This window comes from Camelus bactrianus, chromosome 13, assembly GCF_048773025.1.
Source record: "Camelus bactrianus isolate YW-2024 breed Bactrian camel chromosome 13, ASM4877302v1, whole genome shotgun sequence".
Classification (NCBI taxonomy): Eukaryota; Metazoa; Chordata; class Mammalia; order Artiodactyla; family Camelidae; genus Camelus; species Camelus bactrianus.
Window position 1 is genome coordinate 61,236,285 of NC_133551.1, and position 20,077 is coordinate 61,256,361.

At 42.5% G+C, this 20,077-nt stretch overlaps 1 protein-coding gene across 5 annotated transcripts in view; it reads right to left on the reverse strand.

Annotated features, from left to right (window-relative positions):
• Nucleotides 1-1,173: 1,173 nt before the first annotated feature.
• The window catches only part of DHDDS (dehydrodolichyl diphosphate synthase subunit), a 28,046-nt gene continuing 9,142 nt past the window's right edge, over nucleotides 1,174-20,077 (reverse strand). For 4 of the 5 annotated variants that reach the window (XM_010948015.3, XM_045511420.2, XM_045511422.2 and 1 more), the window contains exons 7-9: nucleotides 13,087-13,201; nucleotides 10,821-10,928; nucleotides 1,174-3,330 (exon numbers count right to left, since the gene is read on the reverse strand). In XM_010948015.3, the coding sequence (XP_010946317.1) occupies nucleotides 3,091-3,330; nucleotides 10,821-10,928; nucleotides 13,087-13,201 (463 nt within the window). In that variant the 3' untranslated portion in view covers nucleotides 1,174-3,090. The remainder of the gene's footprint in view (nucleotides 3,331-10,820; nucleotides 10,929-13,086; nucleotides 13,202-20,077) is intronic. The other variant, XM_045511423.2, reaches the window with a different exon arrangement.

A 20,077-nucleotide genomic window follows, 5' to 3' on the forward strand; every position in this document is an offset into this window, starting at 1 on the left:
CAGTGGGGGAGGCGCGCGTCAAAGGCAATAAATGAGCCTGGGGTGGTGCGAGTCGGCTGGCTCCGGGTTTCGGCTCCCGCCAAGAGCTGGCTTTTGCAAACTACCAAGTTCCTTCCACCTTATGCAACCGAGCTACCCACTTCAAGCCGTGCGACACTTAGGGCGCATCTCAGCCGCTTCCCTTCCTGTTCCCGCTGGGGCCCCAGAAGAAGGGTTTGCTAGGCCTGGCTGCACTGCCCTTACCCGCTGGAGGCGGGAGGAAGCGCGCGGCTTGGAGGCACGGCTGCAGTTTCCAGCGCCAAGGCTGACGCTGAAGTGGGGTAAAAAGCAAGGAAGCCAGCTTGGCGCAGCCGGACGTGCATCCTTCCAAACTGCCACTCGGAGGAAGCCTTTCATGCACCTCACCTAGAAGGCGGTCCACTCGAAGTTGGTGGGGGGGGTGGGGTTCGAGGGAGAGACTACACGCGGAGGTGCCTTTCGGGTGCAGTGGGGCAGGTAGGAGCTGTCCCTTCAGCACCGTTGCTCAGCCGCCTCCCCAAATGCCAACGAAGCCCCCCACAAGCCTGTCGGGAGGCTCACTTTTGCCCCTGTATTCCCGGACCTCAGAACCCCGCCACAGAATGATGGAGAGTGGCCGCCAAGAAGGCCTACTGGCACTCCCCTCCCCCTAAGCTCCACCCGCTTCAGAGACTTAAAGCTCAGCTGCCCCCTTCTCGACACGGCCACCAAGCCTGGGAGCTGCAAACGCAGCTGGCGAAATCCCTCCTTCCACACTGGCAGGCTGGCTTCCTTTCACTTAACGAGGAAAAGGAGCGTGGAGGAAAGTGTCCGGGGATTAGGAAACACGTAGAGGAACAGGTGTTGCGATGGATGGCAAAAGGGCTCTTCCAGGGCTACCCTGTCCCCAAAGCTAGGGATCCTAGAGGTAGCCAAGCGCACCTGAGGGAGGGGTAGACAGCAGCAGCAAAACACGGTCTTCTTCTGTTGCACTGTTTGCAAACAAATTTTACATCTAAGAATTTTTAAAATTCTCTTTGACACCCAAGAGAACACAAGAACAGGATAAATATCCTCAAGTGGGGGGCTTGACTCACAGGTGGGAGGACATTTAAATAGGACCCACCTAGTTTCTTGAGGCAAGGGTTTAGCTGGTTTGTACAAATCACATGGGTATAAAGTAACCATAATGAGTTTATATTAACTATTTGCAGCCCCTGTTCCTGGGCAGCAAATGCTCCCTTAGCCTTACTAATTTCCATTACCTACAGTGCCTCTTGGGGCAGCCCCTCCTCACCCCACCCCACTCTGTACCTTTCCCAGGATACAGGTCCTCAGGCTGAAGAAAGATACCAGCCCCGTTAATCACCTCTGCTTACCCTGATCGTATTAGGGAAAGTCAGACACACAGAGGGGATAGGACTCAACAATCATGCTCACAGGACCGATTCCATTTGCTGCCTCCAGCCCCTCATTCCCGCCTTAATTGTAGGGCTCTGCATTATAGCAGCATAATTCATGCCTCCCTAATTAAGGCTGTCAACAGCCCCATTGTAAAGCTGGAAAATGTACAGCACCTGCTCTCTGGGAACCCTGTGCCAGGGATTGGTAGTGGGGAGTGCCAGGTGTGCATGGGGGACCTGCCAAAGGGTGCATTGATTGGCTTCTCAATCGCAGTGTCTGGCATTTATGCTAGATTTTAAGAGCAGGGATGATGGCCAAGGGGTCTCTTGTGCCAGGTATACAGGCACAGGAAGGGGAGGAGGAGACTGGAGTATATGGAAGTTAGGGGTTTTAGAGCACGCTCTTAGCACTGCTTGCAAGACCCCAACTCTCCCCTAGAGGGAGGTGCTGGGGAAACAGTTTGCAGAAAGTAAAATGGGAAGACTTAACAGAGTAGCATTTGGTTATTACTGGCTGGTGCTCGCTGCTCTGGGGAACCTGAAGCACAGAGTTGCTCAGGCAGACAGCTCTTCAAAGGCACTAATCCTCTCAGCAGCTCTGCAGCGAGGCCTGGTTGGGAGAGGTAAGGGAAAGGACACAACCCTTGACTTGGTCGTCTTGTCCCTGCTGGGCAGACTTGGCCCTCACAAGCTGAGACCCTGCCATGCTGAGAATAAATTGTCTCAGGGCCTACATAGGGGGCCAGGTCAAAAGCCAAGAGAAGCCTCAAAGCCTGAGGAGGTGGGAAGCAGAGTCTGAGATACTGAGGGCAGGAGGCAGTAATTTGGGAGAAGTGCTTGTTTCTGTGCTCTTGGTCCTGATGTGTTCCAGGGAAGGAAGCCTGTGCTGGATTAGATGCACCAGGGCCTATAGGCCTTCTGTTACCCTGTAGCCATGGAGGGGGCCAGTCTCACAGGGGAGTGGAGCCCTGGCCCCATGCCCTGCAAGAGGAGGAGAAAAGCTTGTGTGGGCTGAGTCGACAATAGGTAATTGGATTGTAATCACCCGCCTGGCTTCCATGCGCCATTGGGGGCGCTGAGCCTTCCAGTGAGCAATCAGCACTGCGTGGTGGGAGGGGGTAGAGATTCAATAGCAAATCCCAGGTGGAGAGCCAAGGGGGAGGAGCAGCAGATGGGCAAATTTTCTTTCTGTCTCTCCCTCCCCTTCCTTGCCCAGATAATGCTGGCTGTCTATTAGCTATTTACCAGCAGATCCAAGGTGGAGCCACATCTTTTGTAGAGGCTAAGATGGATGGGAAAAGGGCTAGGGTTTTGGGGAGACTTCTCTGAAATTCTGTGTGTTGAAGGATATGCTGGTGGAAAAAGAAACTGCAGCTAGAAGCACTGGTAGAGGTGGAAAAGATGGAAGGAGCAGGCAGCAGAAGTGCCGGGTCCTCCTGCTCTTCAAACCTATTGGTGATGAGAGCTGGGTTTAGTGTACTTGTGGGAGACTCTCACCCTCAACCCTCCCCAGGGCACTGTCCCAAGCAGCCCAGAGGTATCTATGGCCAGCAGATCTGGCCTTTGGGGCTCCCTTGCCAAGCAAAGGAAACACAATTCATCATCAAGAGGGAGGTGCCTTTCACCAAGAAAAGAAAGGGGAGTGGGGCCCTGGAGATAGAGGGCAGGGCAAAGTGGCAGGAGGCCAGCCTCAGGCTGATGCAGTGCCCAGACGTGCCAGCCAGTCAGCCCGCTTGAGCTCCAAGGCCTGCAGGAAGCCTTGGACCCGCTCTTCCCGTCTGGCTGATAGTTTGTGCAAGCGTGTCCGTCGGAGCTGGGCGTCCCCACTGGCCTGGAGCCCCTCTTGCAGCAGCTGCTCTGTCACTGCAGCCTGGTCCCTCTCCAGCTGCTGCCTCTTCCGCTCCTCTGCATACATGTCTCGGGCCTTCTGCTAGAGAAAAGTGGGGGTTGGGGTAGGGAGATCATTTTTAAGTGTGGGTGGAATTGGGATAGAGGCGGGGCACAGGACAGGCCAAGTTGAGTGGAACAGTGGGGAGTTTCTACCAGATTTGGAAAGGTTTGGAAGTAGGTGTGTAATGGGTGGTTCCCATGTTGTACAGGCAGGGCTGTGGCAGTTTTGGGTCCATCCTGGTTTGTTTTGGTTGGGAGCATCTCTATTTCTTGAAATTCTCAGGTTTGTACTTGGAAGGGAACCAGGCAGATGTAGGTCTGACTTCTGGTTCCCCCACCACCTAGCTTTGTAGCTTTGGGCAAATCCTCTCCTAACCTCATTTCTTCATCTGTAAAGTGAGGGTTGTGCCTACCTTAAACAGTGGTTTTAAGGGTTAGAGATAATATATGCAAAACCCCTCTGGCATATTAGCAGGCTCTCAAACAGAAACAGCAAATTTACAAGTTATTACTGCCCATTCTCTGATGCAAGGAAGGTCCTATTCCTGCCTGGGGCACATCCATTAGGTCATTTCCTTGGGTTTCCTAGGTTGCTCTAAGGGTGCCATCTTCCCAACTCCCTAAGTTATTTTTCAGAGTTTGGCTCCAGAACTGCCTCTCATACGGAGACCAGCCTGTTTCACCCAGCAATTGACCCTCCTGTGAACATTCTGAGAAGTAGGTTCAGCTCTTTTAAGCCACTTACTACATTCTGCCTCTAGAGTAGGCATTAGTGTCCATAGTCCACTTTTTCTGTTAGGAAATGAGCCCTTGAAGGCTCAACAGAGCCCTCAGGGCTCCTGGAACCAGTTCTGACACCAGGTGGGTGATTATAGGCTGGGCAGCACTTCTTATACCCTGTGTGTGTCTCCAAACCATAACCTCCTAGAGGATAAAGACTGGCTTTTCCTCTCTGGTACTTGGAGTGCCTGTACATGAGAAGTACTCAGTCAACTGACCATGATACCAGGAGGACAAGGAGGATGCTCCTGGTACAGGAGGGGAAAATCCCTTTGGAGAAGAACCAAGGTCTTGCTGTGTGCCTCACATCGATGCTCTCTGCTGCTCCTGCTACTCTAACAGGCTGCAGAGCCTTCGCACCAGAGTTCCTCCTGCCAAACCTATTCCATGTGTGAGAAACTCCCATTTTGCTGTGGACTTGGCATCCTGTACCCTTGAAGACCCTTACCACATTCTACCCTGTATTGTGGTATTTGTGTACCTGTCTGTGTCCTACTCAGCCTGTAAACACCTGGATTGCTCTGTTTTCACCCTTGAAGGAATATCTTACATGTGCACAAGCACTTCATCTGTTGTCTCACTTGACCCTCACAATACATCTAGGGAGGTACTTTCCATCTGTTGGAGACAAATATGGAGGTTCAGAGTAGTGAAGTGATTTGCTAAGGTCTCTCAGCAATAAAGATTTATTGCATGAATAAAGTTGACAAGTGAAAAAAGCTGGAAAATCTCCCCTCTAGGCTCTTGAATGATTCAGGGGTACTCTTCTGCTATGATAACAAGCTCACATATAGAGCTATGAAGACTAAAACAAGCTTGAGAAGTTGCTGCTAAGGGTCTCCATCTTGCTGGAGGGGCTTCATCCTGGCTTTGGTCAGGAAGAACCCTGGGTCCTACACACAGGACTTTATTGGGGGTGTGGAAATGCACATGATACAGTCACCACAATCCATGAACTTACAGGCTGAGTAGGACACAAATACGTACACAAATACCATAATACCAGGTAGAATGTGGTAAGGTCATCAGAGAGGCAAGAGAAAGGGACATGTAGTTCAGAAGAGACAGAAATTGTGATTGACGAAGGCTGGGGGCAGTGAAATCTCATGGACAGGCAGAATTTCATCTGAGCTTTAACCAATGGGGGTGATTCAGATAAAGGTAGAGGGTATGGTGGGAGGTCTTCAGGCAGGGGAATAATGGGCAAAGACTCATAAAATCAAAGAACGTGATCAGGCCAGTGTGAATCTGCCTGGAGCACTAGGGTTTGAGAAGTTCCTATCCACAGGACTCCCTTACCTCTCTAAGCCGACTTCTTCATCTGCAAAATGGGGATGATAGTATCCATCTCACTGGGTGGTTTGAGGAAAAATGAGATAATGAATGCCCAACCTGATGGCTGGCTATTAACAGCTGTTCTTCTATCACCACTGCTTATGGCTAGGGCTAAGTAGGCTAAATTCTGGCTGGACAGAAAGGATGAGGGCACCCAGCCACAGAGGGAGGAAATGTGGAGCTGATTAAAATTGCTCCATGAGGCTCAGGCTTCTTCCAAATGGCAGCCCTAGACTGAGTGCTGAGCACGGAGTGGGTAGCCAGGCAGAGCCTTGCTCCTATTTGCCAGGAATCATTGATTCACTGGTAAGATGACAGAGTCAGAGGAACTCGTAAAGACCACTGGCTCCACCTCCTACTATACAGACAAGGACACCAAGGCTGAGGCAGGGAGGGACTTGGCCTATGTCACTCACTGGGTTGAAGTTCCCTTGGTTCCTCCACAAAAGTGGCTTCTTGAGAGATCTATGGAAAATGTGTTTTGTGCCTCTGGATAAGCTGTATTTTCTAGGAGTGAAGTGGGGAACCAGTGGCCTGCATCTAGAGGCCTCTGTGCAATCTCCACATGGTCTGGATCTACCTCCCTACCTCAGAGACATTCTAAGTTCTTCTCAGGGACTCAGCCTCTGAAAATCTAGGCTAACAGAAGTCCTAATGGTCAATTTCCCTCTTCTGGACTATACTGTCTACTGTCTCTTTAAAATGACTGATCAGAGGTGAGGGCTTTAATACTTCCTGTACAGACCTTATGTGGTCTTGGTGTAAGGGCTCCATGGAACTCATTTTGAGAAATGGGGCTCTAATATACTCATCTAAACCTCTCCTGGGCATTAAGCCTCTCTGTTCCTGTTCTCTCCTCAGCAGAATTAGGGAACAAGATATAATAGCCCCTCCAGTACATAAATCCTCAAGCCCTCTGACCTCAATGGGGGGTGGAGAGAGGATGCATGTACTGGGCTTCAAAACATTCATTAGCTAATGACAAGTCCTCTCATAAGTCCCCATTTGCCATAATCAGTATGCCCAGGTCAGTAGCATGGGGGATGCATTTCGGAGGGTTATCTGAGAGAGAGCACCTCCTGCTGGAAATATGTTCTGACAAGCACCCAGAGTCTCCCTGCCTAGGGAATTGTACTAGGGACCAGGACACCAGATGAGCAGGGCGCTACGCGTCTATGGCTTTCCTGCAGACAGGTGAAGTCTGATGAAGAGCCCAGAGACACACATGGTGAACAATACTGGCCACTATTTTCTGAGAATAAACTCTGTTCCAGCACCACACTCAACACTTTTAGTGTATTAGCTTACTGAACCCTTATCGTAAACCTGTAAGGCAGGTATTATTGTTATTATTATTACCCCTCTCATTTTACAGATGAGGAAAATGATGCTCTGAAGGGTTAAATAGTTGTCCAGTTAGTCACACAGCTAGTAGTCAGCACCTTGAGGAAAAGATAGTGACTACCTGAAGAGCACTAGAAATAAAATGGTCGATTGATCCAGCCTGGTGTTTAATCTCTGACAAATGCATCAAAGGATGTTTACTCGGGGCACATATCTTTTCCCTCTATATCAATACAGATTTTGTGGAGCATTTATTCCTCATCTGTCAATGACCCCTCATGAACCTCCCATACATGCCACTTGTAACTGAGGATCAGTGGCTCTGTACTGCACCTACTCCTTCCCTGCCCTGATTTTCTGTCTGTTCTACTGTTTCATAGTTGAGATTTCTTCCCTTTGCCAGCCCCCATTCTCTAAGACTAATGGGTGACCACCTGGAGACTCATGGTCCCTTTAGATACCAAGGTCTAGCCTCCCATGATTTGTGGCTGAGTCCCTGCTTCCATTAGCATCTGCCCTCATCCCAGTGAGCTACTAATGATCGAGAACCCAACTTGCTCTGGCTTCCTGCAGGGAATGGGGACATACTGGGCTGGACTTAGAGACAGAGCAGCTCAGAATTTAATAATGGGAATTGGGAGACAGGGCAAGAACTAGATGGAGAGGTTGAAAATGAAAGGGTATGGGCAAAGGAACTGTGAAGAGTCCAGTCTGGTGAGGATACATGATATATAAAAGGGAGATATCAGAAAGACAGCTTTCTGGTCTGAGGTCAAACTGGCCAGGATGTTGTTAGTCTGGATTGTACCCTTAGTGCTTCTGCGGAGGTGCTAAGATTTCTATAAACAGAGTTTGAGGGCTCCTGGGTAGAAAAAGCCTGGCCAGAACCCCATGAGGTCTGCTGAAGAAAGGTTCAGGACAGTCAAGATCAGTGTTATTACTTTGGTTTCAGCATTCAAAAGAATGGGGGCAATTAATAATAGTATCTACCTTATAGCACTATACAGAATCTAAGTAAAGGATGCCTGACACATGGTAAGAGTTCAATAAATGTTTTAAATTATGATTCTTGGGTACCAAATGGAACTCTTTTTGTAAATATTTTTTTATTTTATTTTTGGGGGGAGGTAATTAGGTTTACTTATTTACTTATTTTTAGAGGAGGTACTGGGGATTGAACCCAGGACCTTGTGTACACTAAGCATGCATTGTACCACTTGAGCTATACCCTTCCTCCTCAAATGGAACTCTTAAATGGTTATCCACAAACACATTCCACCTCATCCTAGAAAACAGCAGAACCAACTGCCCAGGCCAAAACCTAAATGCTTTGGTTCCTAATAACATTAATATTTGTACTTATTTATTTTATCCTACAAGAGGCATAAGAGTTTCAGAATTACATCATCGACATTCCCACTGATAAACCTCTCAAGTGATGTTTAAGTTTGCTTTCCAGTTTGTATCATCCTTAGAATATATCCCACTAAAGATGTATAATCAGAGAACTGTGTCCAGGTAACTTGAATTAATCCCTTTTCTGGGGGTTATATTATCAACTTAAAGTTAGTTTCGTTTGTTTCTGTTTTAACATTTGTTTTTCCTCCACCTCCATCCATACAGCCCTCCTCTTCCCGACAGCACATCCTCTCACCTGGACTATTGTAGGAGTTTGGTCTCTAACTCCTGCCCTCTGAAAATCCTGACTGACTTTTACAAAATATAAGTCAGATCCTGTCATTCCCTTGATCAGAAGTCTTCAGATGTGTCACCATGACCTACAAAGCCCTAAGTGACCAGAGGCCTGACTCCTATCCAGCCTCATCTTGTATCCTTCTCTCTCATGTATGCTGGACCTTTCTTTGTTCTTCCAAGACCTAAAGTTTATAACCCTAGTATCCTTGCACTTGCTGCTCCCTCTGCAGAGAATAATTCTTTTCCCCCAGATTTTTACATGTCTGGCTACTTCTCATCTAAGGAGGGCTTAAAAAAGACCTTCTTAGAGAGGCCTTCCTTGACTGCTCTATTCAGTACCTCTCGTTCTCCTCAATACTTTCTAGCACATTGCTCTATTTTCTTTACTGCCTTACTACAATCCAAAATTATACATATATATTTGTTTACTTGTTTGTTATCTGTCTCCTCAAATGAAAATATAAGCTCCATGAAGGTAGAAATGTTGTCTGGCTGACTAACTGCTGAATCTCTTGTGCCTAATACTAATATAATACTAATACTAATATAATGTTATTAGTGCCTGACTCAGACCAGGTACTCAATAATAGATATTTATAGAATTAATGAAAATTGAGGTAACTCCTCTGACAGCCTTGCGGGAATGTATCTGAGAAACCTGAAACTACTAAAAGGCTTCTAAATAGCCAAATTAGAGACAAGAATACCCATACACAAAAAACCTCGTGCACCAAGATCCTCTGGGCTTCATGCAAGGCTGGTTTACTCTCACTTTACAGAAATCATTCTAACAAGTTGATTGACTGGTTTCCTTGCCTGTAGCTGATTTAAAATAGTAAATAGGAAGAGAAGGGAAGAAGGGATGCTGTCAAAATGAGACATTGACCATGGCAGGGAATGAGAGGGAAGGCACAGAAAAATATACAAGAAACCCCAAAGCCAATTATTTTGGGACCATCTAGCTTAGACAAAGAGTCCCACCATTCAAGGCCACCCTGTACAGTAAAGTGCTTCAAGATGGCAGTTACTATTATCGTTACCGGCTTTCTTAGAATGTGATTATTCTAGTCATCATCATTATTAGCAAGAGCCTGGAATACAGTAGGTATCAATGAATTATGCACAAAATAGATTTCAGGAAGTTTTCTATCAAAAAAGGATTAAGAAAAAGTTTTAGTTTTTAAAGGGAGATTTGGTCATGTGGAAAAATCTGATACTCATTCCTCACTGATGGTGGATAAGAGACTGCTGTTTTTCCCTTCACTTGAACTCAATTTCCTCATATTCTGAAACTAAATGATTAAGCACACGAGCAAACCTTCATGATCTGACTGACTTATTCTAGCAGTTGTGGACTTGGGATTCCTGGAAAGATTTCAGGGGTTATGTGAACCCCTGAAAGTATTTTATGTGTTTCAGTGATTAGTGCAATTCTTTGCAAAATGCCATGTGTTAGAGTGACCTGTGAAATTTTTCTAGGGAGACAGTCTATGGCTTTCATCAAAGTCTCCAAGGAAGCCCTGATGCCAAGAGGACGAAGAAGTCCTGATTTACATCGTAATTTCCTCCCGGCCATTATCTCTCCAGAGTCAAGAAGCAGTGCTAGCTTTTAGTTTAAAATTATGTGGCCTTGGGACAGTTACTCTGCCACTCTGTTTCCATATCTGAAAAATGAGGGCACCAAACCTGCTATATTGTTGGAAGGGTTAAATAAGAAAACTTGCATGAAAACACTGAGGTGACTTAGTAGACCTTCAATATGTTAGTGGCCACCACTACATACCATTATTATGAAGAGTCCTAATCTAATGCAGGTGACTCTGCCTCCTAAGGAAGCCTGTTTCAAGATCCGGTGATCAAAACTGAGAGCGGAACTCCAAACCTTGGCAGAACATAGTTTTATACAACAGAAAGACAGTGCTATTTTGTTCTTAATCCCTCTGGAAGAATCTTGGATTTTGTATACTTTCACTTCTACAATCTTTTATTAGGCTAATTTATTCAGAGAATAATGGCCAATCTTTCTGAGAAGCCTTTCCTGGGTTTCCATAGTAAAGAGATTAAAGACTTGTAACATGAATCCCAGGTCTGTCTTTTATTGGTTATATGTCCTTAACTAAATAATTTTGATTTATTCATTTGCATAAATGGGGCCAATAAGACCTACCTCATTGGGTTCTTGGGAACATTAAATGAGATAGTGCATATAAACTGTTCACAGTCCCTGATACATGGTAAATACTCAGTAAGTGGTAGCTACTGTCATTATCATTAATATGCTTATTAGCAAGTTCCTGACATATATAGTAGTAGGTGGTCAATCAATGCTAACCCTTTCTTCCATCCCATCCAGTCAGGCCAGCCCTGAACTCTTACCTGAAGCACACTATGGTTCATTTGGAACTGCAGGATGGCCTCACAGAGGTTCCAAAATGTATATTCTGGCCACAGAACAGGCTGGAACACCAAGCAGGAGTGGGAGGTCTGGCAAAAGTGGAGAAGAAAGAGAGTATGGTTTAGTAACATGATACTGGAACATATCCCTGGTCAGGCTCCAAGGAAGAAGTAGGCTGATCACACTGAGATGAGATGGCACAAGCATCCTGAGCTGCAGCTGCTGCTGCCAGCCCTGATTCACTAATAGGGGTAGGGATCATCTGAGGCAGTAAGATCACCTGCCTGTAGCAAGGCAAGACTAAAGGGAGGCTACATCAACATTTCCACCAGGATTTTTCTAAGAGCCAATTTTAGGGCTGTGAAATAACATCTGGATTATGTTATTGGCTCTTGGCCCTTAGAGGTCATCTGGGAGACACAGTGTCTGATAAAAGTCAGCAATGAACAAATGGTAACTGCCATTGTTATTTTTAAGTAGCAGAGTAGGCACAGTGGTTAAGAGCATGGGCTCTGGGGCCAGACCGCCTGGCTTTGAATTTTGGCTCCACCACTTACCATCTATGTGACTTGAGACAAGTTACTTAACCTCTCTGGGCCTCAGTGTCCTCAACTGTAGAACTGGGTAATAAGAATATCTAGTTTTTAAGGTACTGTGAAAATTTAACAAGATAACATACATAAAGCACAGCACAGAGCTGGGTAAGCTTTTAATAAAAATCATCCCTCTTGGAACATTCTTGACAGTCACTGCTTGATACCTTTAGTGATGAGGAATTCAGTGCCTCAAGGGGGATAATAGTTGTCACATAGCACGCTAAACCAATGTCACCTTCTCTGGAACTTCTACCAAGGTCTCAGGTCTTTTCTCTGGGAAAAGTTTATTTCTTCTTCAAAGTGAAATTCTTTCAAATATTTGGAGGCTAGATTAGAGCTGCTTGCTATCTGTTCCCAAGGTTGTAATGACTTGTTCAGTTTGTCTTTGCCAACAAAGTTTTAAGATAGGAGGGATTATTTCTAAGTTGGTCACTGCCATATTCCCAGCACAAAGGAAGAACTCAGTATTTTCTTCAAAGGGAATAAACTGTCACTATGCTTCTCTTCTCCAGACCACTATCCTTCACTCATTCCTTTTACAGGACATGATTCTGTGTCATCCAGGTGGCCTCTTCTGCTAAGTCCTCTAATTTATCAGTGCAGTCTCTTAAAACTCAGTGCTTGGGGTGGGGGAGAGGGTATAGCTCAGTAGTAGAGCACATGCTCAGTATGCTTGAGGCCCTGGGTTCAATCCCTAGTACCATCAATCAATCAATCAATCAATCAAATCTAATTACCACTCCCCAAAAAACCAAACAAACAAAAAAAAAATTGCTGTGAGATATTTTCAAATGTGAAATTGTGACTAATGAATTAAAAATGGTTAAAAACAAAAAACAAAAACAAAAACCTCAGTGTTCAGAAGAAAACACTCCAGATATAATCTAACCAGCAGAGAGTGCCATAGAACTATAAGCTGCACATTATACTTCCTTCAATATAGCCAAAGACTGAAAGTATCTTCAATAGCTAAATCTTGCTAGTTCACTTTTAAGACTGTGGTCCATTAAAATTTCTGGCACTTTATCATGTGAATTGCTTCCAAGCTGCATCTCTCCCTCCAGTTTCTTCTTGAACAAGGTTTCCCCCAGCCAAGTGCTACCCAGGGGCCAAGTTAACAGATGATGGAGATTCTCAAGCAGAGATAAACTTATTTGAATAGGAGCTTTTAGAGGACTACCTACACTGGGATAACTGAGCTGAGAGGCAATGGCAGGTACCTAAAAAAGAGTCTGCATATAGTTTATATCCCTGTGGACTGTGCCTGTATAGATACAGCCCCTTTATTCTGAAGGAGAGAGATTAGTAACTGCAAGGCAAGGTTCTAGCACAGAGGTGCTGAGCATGTGGCAGGTTACCAGGGCAGAAGCTTATGCTCAGGGACATTAGGCAGAAGTCCAGTTCCTTGAACAGAGGCACAAGCAAAGTTTTCACCCCAGCTAGATAGCCTTGACTTTTCCTCTGGACACTTTAGAGAGCAAGAACCACACAGGCTCACAAAGCAAGGGACAGATGAGGAAGAGACAGAAAATGTTACCAGGCATAGTCTGGAGACATTTCTCTGGATTTTAGCTCCCCCTCCAATCTTCTATGGGTGCAGTCACAGTTTTCAGTTCTGACACAAACAGAACAGTGGTTGGAAACTACCTACCTGCCAGAGGAGGAAGTCGCTGAGCCTCACTTCCCCAGAAGTCCGGATCAGGATGTCAGGATGAGGAGAGTGGTTGGTATAGAGGCACTTATCGAGCAGAGACTCAGAGACATCACTAAGGTGAGTGAGGAAGAGACAAAGATAAGCACATATCTCTTTTTGGATTATTCTCATGGTGAACTTCCTTATATAAGACTTCCCAGTTTATAGAACACCATGAAATACATTGGGCAATACTACCTGGTATGCAGAAGGCCCTCAACAAATGCTTGATAAATTAATGAATGACTTTAATTCTCACACTACATAAGGTATTTTGATCCTCACTTTATAGACAAGGAAACTGAGGCTCAAAGAAGATGAGTAATTTGCCCAGTCATTTTAGTAGCAGGCCTAAAACAAGATGCACCCACTAGAACATGTGTTACCCTTCACTTAGAACATCTTGTTTTTAAAATGCATACACCCTAAGACCCTGCAATTTAATGAAGTACTATGCAACTGGTTTTTAATAAAGATAAATCTAAATGCTCTGATTTGGAAAGATGTCTAAGATCTAATATTAAATGAAAAAGCAGCAAGTTTCAGAAAAATACAGTGTGGAAAATATACACACAAACTCAATACTCACACACGTGAATTCATGTAGTCTAGAAAGACATACACCATACTACTAACAGTGATTATCCCTGGAAGGTTGGAGAAGCAAAGGAAAACCATCTCTTTTTATTTCATGTATTTCCATTATTGTTTGAATTTACTATAAAAAATATTTTTAAAACCTTAAATTTAAGTTATATTGACCCTGAAACACTGCAAAAATCCACTTTACTTAGGATTTAAAAAAACAGCAAAATGATCATCCCTCCTGTGTGCGTTAAGAGCTACTCGCTCAAGCAGACACTCATAAAGAAGATGGAATGAAGGAAGAATGGGGACTGGCAGCATTTATTTGAACCTTCTTTTAAACCTTCGTATCCATGGAAAGGTGGTATTTGCAAGACTGGTATCTGGTGGTTCCAAGAACACTGTTTATCAATCCTACCAAGTACCCAGAGGCAGAATTTGGAATCTCCAAGTAGTAAGAAATGCATCTTGGGAAGGGCCTAGAAGAAAATTTCTTGGTGGGAACATTATTCTGGGAGCATAGTAAAAAAAAAAGCAGACAGATCTGGGCTGAGTGTTCCAAACAAGGCTCTACACTCATTAGCCGTGCCTTTGGGTAGGTTACACCATCTCTCAGTTATCTGTTTGCAAACCACAGAGGAAGCTTTATTTTCTGTACTACCACATGAGAAGCAATACTCACTTATGACTGGGCAATAAGAATCTGGTTCAGATTTCCCTGATAATCTGAGTCTTGTCTTGGCAGAACGGTCTTAATTCTCTTAATAAGAAATGTAAAACTCTGTGTAATCAACATAATTTCTCAGCTCCCTTATTTTTGAAATGGGCACATTTGTCCTATCTACTTATAGGTTATTGTGAGGGTCAAATCAAATGAAATAATTGATTTGAGTGTACTTGGGAACTATAAAGTGCTATATAAATAAGGAAAATAAAAACTATCTCCAGACCCATCACTTTGCTATGGGACTTTGGAACCCCGCTTAACCACTCTGAATTTCAAATGTTCCTGCAAAAAGTTTGTTCTATCTACTTCATGCAGTGGGCAGAATTCTTTTTGAAAAGGAGATAACTCTAAGTGGGTAAAGATAAAACTGACAAATTGAAAATAAAACACCTGTGCTTTGGCCAACAAAAATCTACCAACTAAACAGCATTAGCTGTCTAAGTGAAAACTTCTAAGAAATAATTTCTGTTACATAAAAGTAAAATACCAATTTTCACCTAAAAATTAGAAGTCTACATTAAAAAAAAAATCTTGGCAAGAATGAGGTGAAATGAACACATCCAGACCCAGATCCCAAAGAAACAATCCAAAATGCAGACAACAGTTAAGGTTATATATTTCATTGTAGCCCTATTTGTAATAAGAAGTAATTAGAAACAGCCTGCATAAAGAAAAAAAAAAAAAAAAAAAGCAAAGGAAGGGCTGCAAATGGCAAAATATACTTCGTATGGGTGAGTTGTATTCCATTACATATATATGCTGCATCTTCTTTATCCATTCATCTATTGATGTGCACTTAGGATGCTTCCATATCTTGGCAATTAGAAAGAATGTTGCTGTTAATAGAGGGATGTATGTATCTTTCTGAATTCTTATTTTGCCATTGACTTTATTCCTTTGTTAACTATGTAAGAAAGCTAAAGCTCTAAACGTTCTTAGAAACAATGAATAGTACATATACATAAATTTTTAAAAATGTGCAGTATACTGTATATATGTATTTATATGCAATATATTGTATATGTGCAGTCAAATTGTAACAATTCTACCTAATAAAACTGAAAAATGAAAAAAAGAAAGAAACAGCCTACATAACCAATAGCAAAACAGTTAAGGAAATTAAAGCAAGATATATTCTGTAGCCATTAAAAATAATGATGTGAAGAATTATTAAAACATGGAACATGGAAAAGTGCTCACATTACAACATTAAGCGAACAAAGCATGATTCAGGTTATTAACTGTTCACAGTGTGATTTTTTTCTGTTATAAATATTTATGTCATAATTGGATTTGTGTTTTAAAAAATGACGCTGGCTTAACTCCCAACCATAGCTGATGACCACTTTTTTCAGTACCTGCTCTGTACCCTATATATCATATCCCTTACTGTGTTACATGGCATCATGGACTACTTATTAGTGTACACAGATCAGACTGTGAGATGCTTGACGGCAAACCCTTATCCTGTTCTTTCACTGTAGGACCTTCCTGGGACAGAAAAAGACTCAATATATGTTTGAATAAATTAATGAATGAACCATTAAAAATAGATCTCAGAAATAAATACATATTGGTTTTATGAAACTGAATACATACAGGCTAAAGAAAGTCTTTGACTATGTACTTTCTTAACAACCTAGAATCCAAACACAGGTAACAGACATTGTCACAACTTGATGGGAAAAATCAACACAGTAATTAAACACACACACACACACATATACAGCCACACAGGAAGAGCTGGAAGGAAATACCTAAAATCAAAAGTGTTACCAGGGCTGTTGCTGAGGATAGAATCCTGGGAGATTTAATTTTTCATTTTTATACAGCCTGCAAATTATCTCTAATGAACACAAATGACCTTTATAATTATAAAAGTGTGTATGTATTGGAGGGAGGTTGTATTCTTTTTAAAAGAAGTATTTCTATTTGGGATAATGAAAAAGTTCTGGAATAGATAGTGGTGATGATTACATAACATTCTGAACATACTTTATGCCACTGAAATGTATACTTTAAAATGGTTAAAATAGTATAATTTACGTTATATGTATCTTATCACAATTTTTTAAAAATGCATCTTCTGGAGAGATACAAGCATTCAACAAGATAATAGCTCCTCCCAGGAAATGGCCAACCTAAAATAAAATCAATTAAAACCTATAATGGAGATATGGCAACAACTTTGGGAAGGGAGACCTGGCAACAGTGTAAGGGAGAGTAAGAACATGTCGGTGTGTTCCCAGGACTGTCTTGGAAAGACAGATCCTTTCTAGAAGGTACAAAGATACACAGAAATGTGCCCTGTGATAACAACATAACACATTTCTCTGGCATTCAATTTATAAAGAAGATGGTGAAGTACATAGGCTTTCGAGGTAGATGCACCTGAGCTGGAGTCCAGGCTATTCCACTTACTAGCTTATTTGACTTTGGGCAGGTCTTTAAATCTTTAAATCTTAGTTAACCGGTCTTATAAAATGGGACAAATACTCACTATCTTATGAAAATCAGATGAGAATATGCATGATTAAGCTCTCAGCCTTGCGCCTGCCTCATAATAAGATGATAAATATTAGTTACTGATTTTTATACTGTGTTATTATTCATTTCAATCGTCCTATAAGGTAGTCAGTATACTACAGTGAATGAGAGCACAGGCCCTGGAGCCAGGCTGGAAATCCTGGTCAACTATGCGAACTTGGACTAGTTATTTAACCTTGCTGTGTCTTAGGAGTCTCGTCTTTAAAATGAAGATAAAAACAGTATCTACCGCAAAGGGTCTAAGGATTAAATGAAATAATGCACGTGGAATACTTAGCAAGTTCCTGGCACAGAGTAAATGCTTAGTAAATATTAGCCATTATTATTAACATCATTATTACTGTTTTAAGAGGAAGGCAGAAGTCTATAGGGAAGGTGAAGACCTGCTCAAGAGAGTTTATTAACTCAACTTAATCCCTCCTTCTATAATTCCAGACTCAATCCAATTCCTTCTTCTATAATTCCAGACTCAAAAACAATCTATTAATTCAACTGCTAGAAAAAAATACCCTGGAAGAAAGAAAAATGAAGAGTTATTAGATAGTGATGAGAGAACAGAAAAATTCCAGTTATGGGAAGGATTGTAATTAACTCACCGACTGTTATAAATACGGATTTGTCTAAAATCAAATAATGTAAGGAGCCCTGTTTGGGGCCTTGATTAGCCCAGTCTGAGCTGAGCACCAAGCTTCCACAGCAGATGGGTTGAGACATCAGCCTTCTTACCTTAGTAACCTGCCCAGCCCATGTATGTCTGCATGACTAACTCCACACAGGCAAGTTACTAAACCACACAGGGCAGAGAAAATGGGTATGAGAAAACTTGCTGGGAAAGAAGCAGGAGATAAAGGTCAGTGGCCACTGCAATGTGGTATGAGTATAAATCACACTAGTCCCAGGCATGAATGTATATTAAATGTGCTTGCAACATAGCTTTCTTTCTTTTTAGCATAAATATTTTCCCCCTATTATTTTAACTATATTAGTTAATTTATACAAAAATTATATAAAACATTAATTGTAAAGCACTAAAAATATAATGAGCAACTATGAAATCATCCTACAAGCCAAGAATTCGAAAATCACCAATAACTTGCATCTACTTATACATCTCTCATCTCCTTATATCTCATCTTCCTGCCCAGCTCCCATGCTGCCAACCTAACCAAAATCTTAATTTTTTCCCCCATAGCTAATTTTCAATACGCATATTAACTGATCTCTCTACAGCTTTTGACACTTGCTTCCAGCAATGCCCATGCCCCACCCCACCTGCATCAACCAATGCCCTTTCTTCTTGGCTTCTGTAATACTGGCAGTCCTGGTTTTCTTTCTACCTTTCTGGTTGTTCATTATCTTTTTTCCTTAAGGCTCATTTTCCTCAACCTAGCCAGTAAAACTTTTGAGTTTCTCAAAACTTCATCCTAGGCCCTCTCTTCTTCTCACTCCAGGCTCTCCTTAGATTCCTCATGCCTTCCCTTAGCTTCAGTTACCACCTAAATACAGATGATCTCCACACTGATACCCCAACCTCCCCTTTCAACTACTGAACTTATATCTAATTTCAACATCTACAGTATATCCCAAACCAAACTCCTGACCTTCCTCTTCAAACTGCATCCTCTTAGGGTTCTTGGCACAGTGAAGGGCACCACTATCCACTCTTTTATAAGTAAAAAACCCTGGAGTCACTCATAATACATCCTTTCCCCAGAGTCAGTCCATCAAGTCCTCCGGTTTTATCTGCTTTGTAGTTCCTGATACAGTCTATTTGGTTTATTCTACCATCACCACCATAATCCAAGCTCCCTTCCAAATACTCTCTACTTGAATTATTCCAACAATCTTTGTGCAACCAACAAGCTCCTCATTCTACTGCCTCTTTCCCCAGTTATTACTTATCCTCCCCTACTTCTTAGGTCACTTATCATTTCCTTTGGGGAGCCCTCCCTACCAGGTCCACTCCTTTTATTATAAATTCTTGTTGTACCATGCACCAATGCCTTTATCACACTTATCATCATTATAATTTTATGCCAATTTGTGTAATCTTGATTAATGTTTATTTCCCTTACTAGAGCTCCATGAAAGCAGGAAATAATGTGTTTTTGTTCTTACACGTATGTGCAGCAATGTGCCTGGCATTTAGCTGGCACTTAAAAAATATTTGCTAAATGAATAAATGATTGATTAAATGAATAAACTATCTGGCACAAAAAGATCACCCTGCTGTTGGAGGAGAGGGATTTATAAAATAGCTTTAAAAACTGTCTGCTTTTCTTCTTATTTTCATTCTCATTGAAAAAACTTCTTGATTTTTAATTTAGTTTCCTAGGAAAATCAAATTATACCCTGGAAGGGAATCAGAAAAATTCCTGGGTCCCAAGATCCCATATAATAAAATTCAAGGCAAAAACTCTGGAATCGGGGTATGGGGTGGGGAGGGTATAGCTCAGTGGTAATCCTGGTTTCAATCCCCAGTACCTCCATTAAAAATCAATAAATAAACAAATAAACCTAATTACCCCCCCTCCAAATAAATAAAACATTTTAAAAAAGAATAAAGGGAATTAAAAAAAAGTAGACTGGAATCAGACAGTTTTTAATATGAAGCCCAGCTCTGGCACTTACTAGCAGAATGAACTTGGGAAAGTCATTTCAATGTAAGCTCAGTTTTCTCAACTGTGAAAGGGAGAAAAGACTTGAATCTTTTACACATGAGAATAATGACTTAATACAGAACATAACACACTGCCTGGGTTATTTTTTGCTACTATTATTTTACTACTGGTGTTGTTAGTTTACTAATATTATTACCAAAGGTTACACTAATAATGACAGGAGAGGGACTGAGTAGACAGATGGCTTCTAAAGTCTCTCCTAAGTTCCGATTATTCCACTATGTTGCTAATAATTAACAACTTCCTTTTTGAAAAATATCTCAATCTTGCATGAAACTGCAATGCGAGGCCTAAAGGACTAAACCCCTCAAAAGCTGCATTCCTGAAAAATCATTAGAAAAATTCTGCCAAGGGGCCAGGAGGGCATCATTTTTTATTGAATGTCACACAGTTGCTACCTGGTATACTG